Here is a 9,289-nt window from a genome sequence, read left to right on the forward strand (position 1 = left end):
TACCTTCATAATCCAAATTCAATCTTATTACTATGTCATTTTTGGGAGAAACAAGCAACCAGACTATTGTTAACCCAAGATTAGCCTTCATTTTTCCAAATGGATCAATCACTCACAACCAAACTAGTGTTTATTTTCAAAGTCCCACTACAACACTAATGCGAGTTCTTAATGACTGTTCTTTTGATACACTCAAGCGCAGAATGCACAACACCCTTCAACTAACCAACGATCAATTAGGGGATGAAATCTACTACTGACAACCATTCATAGATGCAGGTCAGCAATATTTTTTTCAATCTCTATAATTAAAAAATGATGATGATGTTTACACAATGTTAATGTGCAATGAGCAATACTCGTGTGTTGGCCCTATAGAATTATGATGTACCATCAATAGAACATTGGATGCTATACTCAATCTGCTTCAATCCACTATCAGTCCTACTCATGATGCAATTATGTATTATAACGGGAAGTGGAACATACCACGTCAAGGTGAGTTTTTGGGTTACTCCTTTACTGGAACAAATCCAATAAGATTTAGCATTCCTTCGGGATGTAGCAAGGACAAACTCAAGGATTTAATCAAGCAAGTTGCACCTATAGAGGTTCTCTCTTATGGAATTCACGAATCACAATTGGTCAGATGATTGTTCTTTCGACAACCAGATCATGCTAAGTATTCAGAAAATTTAATTGAATATAAAATAACAGAATTGAAAGACGTGCTAAAAGTGTTAGCACAATCCAACTATTGGAAACGATTCTGCCCAATAGAAATTTTGGCTATTTTTAACAAACCAGTGACCGAAATAGAAGAAGACATGTATTATGCACAACATATTTCATGTTATCATTAGTGTTGTCACATTTGCGTTGTAATTGTATTTTTTAATATGTTTCATTATTCTGGACTATCATCTCAGTTACTATACTTTTAAATTTTATGTCTATTGTATAAGACAGATGTATCAATTGTTTTTCACTTTTAATTGTATTTTTTAATTTGTTTTAATACTACTAACTAATTTTCTTATTTTTTAATTAACGAACATAATAAAAAAACATCAACGACACATAAATTTAACTACAAAATTACATACAACGTAACTAAAAAATTATACTATAATATTATCCAATTTTTTTATTTTTCTTTATCTGTATATTTCTCTTTATAAAAATTTTAAAAATAAAATTAAAAAAGTAATTTAATAAAAAAGTAATTTTAAAACCAATAAAAAATATTTTTATATAATATAATATTTATATTTTTTAATAATTTAAATTAAAACAAAAAAAAACTCAAGTACGAAAGTTGGGATGGCCAAACCTAACTTCCTACCTGCAGCAAAAAAATCTCGTTATGGTATATGTAAAAGGGTTTGAGACTTGGGTATCTTTTGTACGCCAAAAAATTATTTGGCTTGATTCAGAAAATAGAAAAGAGAGTGTAGAACGACCACACCTACACACGAGGTGTCTGTATTCGATCCAACACTAACTAGCAGCCGGAATATATATCTTTCCACACGGACAATACCTAATTAATGTATTTCAAACTAAACAAGGCATTGCTATATATACGTGTCAGTCAGGCATGCAACTGTGTAGTTACCAAATTTGATTTTCTCTTTCACCAATATCTGCCTACTGCACTGCAGCTATATATGCCCCCTCGGAAACTCTGGTTGCCAGTGTTGATACTGAGGTTTTGCATTCCTGATTTCATTGCCGATTAGCATCTAAGCCAAGTTTCTCTCTATTGTTGCAACCAAAAAGATGACAAATAACTGAAAAAGAATTACTTTAGGTGTAAGTTCATCTCTCTTTCTCCTTATATGTATATTTTAATTTTTTTTATCAGGTATATATAATTTATTTTTTGCTTAGCTCTTTCTATGTTTTTTTTTATATATAAATTACTAGGCCCTCTTAAAATTTTTTACAGTCATGTAAGTATCGGTATAATTTACATTTCTGACAGTTAAAACTGTTATGAACTGATATTTACTACGGCCAATTCATTACATAGTAACGGTCTAATAGTCCGTAATATCATACTAAAAGTTACCAATGTTTTGCAGTGAAAAGATAGCTATATATACAATACAGACACCCTAGAAAAAAAAAAAAAGATTATTTTAATTCATCTTAATTTTAAGATGTATATATTATTTTGAAAAGAAAAGAAAAAGCAAAAGTAGGAAAGAGTGATGTGATGGATCATGTAAGGAAAAAGGAAAGAGGCTGAGATTGGGGGTGTTTGGTACAATAAAAAAAAATTGTCCCGAAATTACCATTCTTGGGATTCAAGATTCCGAATTATATATGATTCCTAGGAATAGTTTTATTTGTTGATGTTGTAATACAAGTTTTATTGAAATATAAAAGTAAAATAGTAAAGGCTTTAAATGCTGAAGGCTTCAAATGCCCATATCCGTGTTTAATGTAGATGGCAAGAGAACGAGTCCTTCGCATGAATGATGGTGTGGGAGAAACAAGCTACGCAGACAACTCAACAGTTCAAGTACTTTACTTTTTACCGTAATTTATTATAATATTCATTTAACTTAAATATATATTTTTGATCCCTCAATTTGAGGTTTATTTTTTTGTTTCCCAAATTAAAATTTGTAAATTTTCAGTCCCTCAATTTTAAAAAATATTTTTTACTCCCTTTTCACTGATTTTTGGATGCACAATTTGTGCCGATTCATTATTGTATGAGGTACTAAGAAAATATTTTCTGAAATTAATGACTAAAAACGACAAATTTAATTTACTAGACTAAAAAACCCCTCAAATTTAAAGGATCAAAAACATTTTTAAATCTATTATTTTACGATCACTTATCATCAATATTATCACTCTAATCTATTAATTACACGCGGCAATTATGTGATCCGTACATTATCCATTTTATTTATTATATATACCAAAATTGAATTTTATGCAGCAAAAAGTGATATTGAAAGTGAAGCCTATACTTGAAGAAAGCATCAAGAGGTTGTGTTGCACCAATTTTAAAAGTAAGTTGAGGGTGGCGGATTTAGGATGTGCTTCGGGACCAAATGCACTTATGGTCATGTACGATATCGTAACTATCATTGATAACACTAAACTAAGCTTAAATCAAGAGGGACAAGTGATTTGGTTGCAAATTTATCTCAATGATCTGTTTGAAAATGATTTCAATAATATCTTCAAGTTGCTTCCTAGTTTCTACCAAAGGGTACAAGAAAGGCGAGATGGAGTAGGTGCATGCGTTGTCAATGCAACACCAGGGAGCTTTTACGGAAGACTCTTTCCGAATAATTACATTCACTTCTTTCAATCTTCCTATAGCCTCCATTGGCTCTCACAAGTTAGTATATGTACCAAACAAAACATCTAATTAATTCTGATAATATCCTATGTTATGCTTTACACATTAAGCTAACAACTTCAATTTTTTTTTTTTCGGGAACAGACCCCTGAAGAGTTGATCAAGGGAGCAAAACCACTAAACAAGGGAAACATTTATATAACAACTACAAGCTCTCCAATAGTCTTTAAAGCATACTTAGAGCAATTCCAAAGAGATTTCAGTTTTTTTCTAAAATCACGTTCAGATGAACTAAAAGTTGGTGGCATTATGGTACTAACTTTCCAAGGCAGAGAAAAAGCTCATGAAATTACTCATCCTTTAGTGGTGATTGGGATGCTGCTCAAAGATATGATATTAGAGGTGATTGATTTATTAAAGTTTGATTACCATTGGTATAGGATTTCTAGAAATTAATATTAGATAAAATTTCTCAAGAAGTATTTATAGAAAAAGAAAATAAGTAGGTTAAATGAAATAAACTTCTCCCATGAGTTAAAATTAAGTTATGTAAAAGTAAATATTTTTTTTTTGAAAAAAACTAAATGCTAGAACTTCTATAAAATGACTAATGCATATACTAATTTTAATGTAAAGGAGAAGCTTAATTTATTTTATCTTCTTATTTTCTTCTCCTATTAGTGCTTATTAATTGTCAACTTTTCCAAATAAACCAAAAGAAAAAAGAAAAGAGCTAGCAACACACTCTCAAATACATTCATTTGGACACACTTGTTGATTAAAAATTTATTAAACAATACAAAATTTGGTGAGTCTCACTTCTTATAAATGATTTTCTATCATGATTTATAGTTTCTTATAAATTTCAACAAATAATAGAGAGTGTGTCTAAAAGAGTTTATTAGAGAGTGTGTTGTCAACATTTTTCTTAGAAAATAATTACTTTTGTTATTAGTTACTCTTTCTTTTGACAAATTGTTATTAGTTACTTATGATTTATCTTTTTTAATAATTAATTGTGTTTCCTTATAATTAACTTGTAGGGTTTGGTTGAGGAGACAAAGTTGGACTCATTTAACTTGCCTATATATTTTCCAACGATGGAGGAAGTTAGAGAAGTTATTGAAGCAGAAGGATCTTTTACCCTACAAACATTGAAAACTTTCAAACTGGGTTGGGATGCAAACCTTCAAGATGAAGTTAATGGTTCTCTTCTTGATAGTAAAATAAGAGGAGAGTTCATAGCTAAGTCCATCAGAGTTGTTTTTGAACCCATTTTAACTGTTGAATTTGGCAATGAGATCATGGATGAATTATTCTCAAGGTTTGCAACTAAGATTTCACAACTCATAGAGTTCGAAGCATTGGAGTATACAAACTTGGTCATGTCCATGGGAAAAGCATAAAGGGAAGGAGGAAGTGGGTGTATGCTTTACTAAAGATATCTACAATTAATCCAAGTGGGTTGTATCATGAAATTTACTTGAGCTACACTTCATCATGTTCAATATCTTGTTAGTCTCCATCTTCAAATCAACTTTAAAGTTTGAATCTTGTACATATTGATAATTCCCTTGTACACTCTTTAATTATTTCCTCCTCGTGATGTTGAGTTTATCAACATCAGTCACCACCTGCACACATGGCTAAAAGAAGTACTAGCAAAAAGAAATTGCAATTTTTGTAATATATATCAATATTACAACAAGCAAAATTTAGGTCGATTCTGGGAAGACATTCTACATTAGATTCAGAACCGATGTAATAAAATTGATGCTAAATGAAGGATGCATTCTATATTGGTTTTAGAACTGGTGTAATAAAATCAATGTTTAATAAAGGTCACATACTATATTGGTTTAAGAACTAGTGTAGAATTTGCAATTTCTACATTGATTCCTTCATAACCTGATGTAGTAAGTAACTTTCTACATGTAGAAAGTGGAACTAATTTCATAACTTCTTGAGTTATGATCAAAAGCAAATAAAGCACAAAGCTTATAAAATGAGAAACAAAAACATAAGGAAATAGCCTATATTGAGGTGTTCTCCCACTCAAAACCTACAAATAACGATTCAAAAAATTAATTTCACACATGAACCTTCTTTTTTTTTCATATTTTGGATAACACATCAACATTTTATATACTAAATCTAGAAATAACAATCCTCAAATCTCAAAAGTCATGAAATAGAATGAAACTATCATAAAAGAGGTCAAAGTAAGTCGAATACTAAAAAATATATAATATAAGAAATTTACTAAGGAGAAAAGACTATGATTCTTTTGAGTAAACTTCATTTGTTGCATATCACTTAGTGCTCTGCTTAACTATTTCTACCTTGTTTAAAATAAGTTCATTTAAGAAACTTGATTAAACTTCAAAAGCCTAGGAAGATCTATGAGGATAAATGAAAACAACCTTTTAACATGAGGAAGGCCCAAAATGATATGGAACACACAAAAAGAACCATTTTTAGCTCTAAAAGAGTTCAAAATCATTTCTTTAGCTTGTCATTCTCAACATGTTCATTGTTTGTCATTTAGCCATTATGAGTTAGTATTACTTTGATTGTCAAGCACGATGGGAATGGAATAAAAGAAGAAGAACTCATTATGTTACACAAATTGGAGTTAGTGACAATTAAAGACATGGATAATGTTGGCACTTGGTCAAAGTCTAGACATGCATACCTCTTTGTTGTCACTAACATAATTTCTATCACTTAATGAATTTTGAATCTTGAATCCATTCTCATCCCAATTAAAACTTAGAGAAAGACCAACTCATGATGACTAAATGGCAAGACAATAGACATAAAGAATATGACAAGCAAAAAAAATTATTTTGGTTTCAAAACAAAGAGGGTGGGAGGGGAGTGAATTGGTTTCAAAACAAAATGTACTTTTAAAAACAGAGTTACAAAAAAAACTTTTGTATGAATCACATCACAAAAAAATATATGAATCGAACGTAATCAATCATTCCTTAAACATGACCCTTCATTAACTTCCTTTCTTTCATAATTACAAAACTTGAACCTTTACGAAAAACTTGATTAATACTTGAATGAGAGAAAAAGATCAGAACAAGAGAAGAAAGACATAATCTATTTATACTGGTTCACTCTCTATTACTAGAGAAGCTAATCCAATTATCTAATCCACAACCAGAATTATATTTTCACTATGCATCAAGAATCCTCACAATCAATCACAACCAATCTACAATTCTCACCCCAGAAAAAGAGACTAAGGCACCTAACACTAGGGCCCTTTATGAATATAAGTGTAAGAGAATTCTACTCTTAGCCCAAACTAGAAAACCCTATTCTAGCATGTTGTAAGCGATTCACGCATAATCAAAAAGACTGTGTAAAAACCACACACAAGAAAAACCAAGTAAGAGAGATACCACCTGACCAATCTTTCAACAAAAACCTTACTGGATTGAGTAGGTTGTCTTCTTCAACTCAAAAGACACAACTCACTTCCAAGAAAAGATCTTCATAACCAAATGATTAAGAAGTTATGAGTTACTAAAAAGCTCTTTTCTTCTCTTTTCTTTTCTACTGATGACAACACAAAATCTTGCTCATTCTAAAGCTAAGATGTTATTTTCGAGATGTGTTGAGAATCCTCTATTGATCTCTTGATGTGTAGATGTGAACACAAGCTTGGTTATTTATAGAGAAAACAGTTATAACTGTCTGTAATCGATTAAATTTATAAGGTAATCAATAAATTCAATGAAGTAATCGATTAGATTATCTAATTAATCGATTAAAGTGTTCTTGTTCACCTTTGAACACTTGAACATGAGAAAATTAATCGATTAATCCACTTGATAATCGATTAAAGCAGAGACTCCTAAATAAATCATGTATTGTCTCAAACAACAATGTAATTGATTAAAAGATATCGGTAATCGATTAAACCGATATGAGACTTAACTCTACAAGTTTCAAACAACTTATTATAATAGATTACAATGAGACTGTCATCGATTAAAATCGAGAGTTTTTGCCTCTGAAGAAATTTTTCTAACTTAGAAACTTTTCTTCACACAAACCTTGATGATGCATAATGCAATACAAACATCAAATATACTAAGATGCAACAACCAATATAACAACCAATACAAATATCACTCAAGGGAGTTGGGCATGTAAAAGTCAAAACTTCTTCAAGCTTTTCCTTGAGCTTCAAGCTTTATCCTTTGGGTTGTTTACCATGTTGCTCCCCCTATCTCTAACAGAAATAACCAGGGCACTGAATTATATGCAGCAGAAAAAGAATACTTATTTTCTTTTGTTACATATTATTCAGTGTTCTGCTTACTTTCAACTCCTTTATTATAAGTTCAATCTCTTTCTTTGTACATTGAATGTGATCCTAATATCTCTATAGGCAACGCCCAAAAAGAAACCTTGGCCTAACCCCAATATATAACCAATCCTAGACCTAATTAACTATCAACATCAACGAAAATATTCAATTAATTCTATATAATTTATTAACATCAATTACAACTATCAATTCTCATAGGAAAAACCCCATAAGTAGGACCTAAAAAGAAACCCTAACCCTACATCAAAACATTATAATATTGAAACATCTCTAAATCCCTAACTATAGTCAATATTTAGAAATACACATCAGACAATTAACATGATTCAACAAATGATGCAGATTCAAGCTTTATAGGCATATTTGGCAAAATAAACATATTCAAGTAGTAGGTACATTAGGAATCATTGGAAGAAACCCAAATTGCCTCTAAACATTATACCATCAAATTCTTGAAAGGGTGAATACCCATTTTTGTTTGTTAATTTGTTAGGCATTGACAGTTAAGTCCCTTGAAGATGAAAAATTAAATATTGTCCCCGAATTTACAAAAAGTGCAACAAATTAGTCCTATCGTTAGTTTTCTCTATTAACTCAAACGGTTATGCCTATATCGCACTTCCAGTGATGATGTGATAGTTGAAAGTTGCCATGTGACATCTAGTGGCTACCTATAACTATTCGACACACTCCATGTCCCTATCGAGAAGCGCACTTTTTGCCTCCACTCGGCCCAAGCCTCTGGACATTATAACACCTTCGAAACACCAGGATGAGCCTCTGCTCTAGGAACTGGTGAGCCAACCGTAGATTTTCCTCTTGACGAAACAAACCTATTATAAGGTGAGCAAGGACAATTTCTTTAAGGGTGTGGATGATGCCGTTAAGGATGCCGACAACTTTATTTTGGAGGAAGGTGGTGAGAAGAAGGAATTGAGGAGGAGGTGAAGGAGTGGGATTTTAGAAATAGCAACAGGTGGTTTAAATTCTTTTTCGGGATAAAATTTCTTAATCTTTTTGATTGTTTTGTTGTTGTTGTTGATTCATCTGGTAGATGATACTTTTCCCCATTATGTTGAAGTAAAAAAAAAAATTGGCGGTTCTTAACAACCAAAAAATGGTTAATCTAATTTTGAATAATTCAACAAAACAATTTATGACAATTTTTAACTATTAGAAAAAAAAATATTATAAATCAACTGACACATCATCATTTAACGGGAGAACTTAATGACATGGACTAAATACCAAACGTAAAAATAGTTGGGGGACCAAGACCGGTCAACTTTTAGTTGAGGGACTCAAAACAAAAATTGTGAATAGTTAAGGGGCTAAAAACATATTTTACCCTTTAATAAATGTTTTGGGTTCCCTGTTGATGGGTGTTGGCATCTCACTCACAGGGACTATCATGCATATAGTACTTGGAGTGCATTGACCAATTTCCATGGATTTTTTTTAGTGGTCAAGCTAAAGCCTCTTATTTTGCTCATCCTCTAATCAAAATTGTGCAACGATTCATGGCCAACATTCTGTTTGGAAGACCAGGAAGTGATGGGCAAATGAAAGTAAGTGAACTTTTGTTTCTAGAACAAATGCTTGATTCTACA

General features: G+C 31.3%; 1 protein-coding gene across 1 annotated transcript; it reads left to right on the forward strand.

Annotated features, from left to right (window-relative positions):
* Positions 1-1,503: 1,503 nt before the first annotated feature.
* On the forward strand, positions 1,504-5,168 carry LOC100783664 (7-methylxanthosine synthase 1). Its single transcript, XM_041013848.1, has 5 exons — positions 1,504-1,815; positions 2,456-2,530; positions 2,960-3,367; positions 3,473-3,730; positions 4,372-5,168. Exons 2-5 carry the CDS (start codon positions 2,456-2,458, stop codon positions 4,732-4,734), a joined length of 1,104 nt encoding a protein of 367 aa, XP_040869782.1. The 5' UTR covers positions 1,504-1,815; the 3' UTR covers positions 4,735-5,168.
* Positions 5,169-9,289: the final 4,121 nt, after the last annotated feature.

The sequence above is a fragment of the Glycine max genome, chromosome 3 (assembly GCF_000004515.6).
Source record: "Glycine max cultivar Williams 82 chromosome 3, Glycine_max_v4.0, whole genome shotgun sequence".
Lineage (NCBI taxonomy): Eukaryota > Viridiplantae > Streptophyta > Magnoliopsida > Fabales > Fabaceae > Glycine > Glycine max.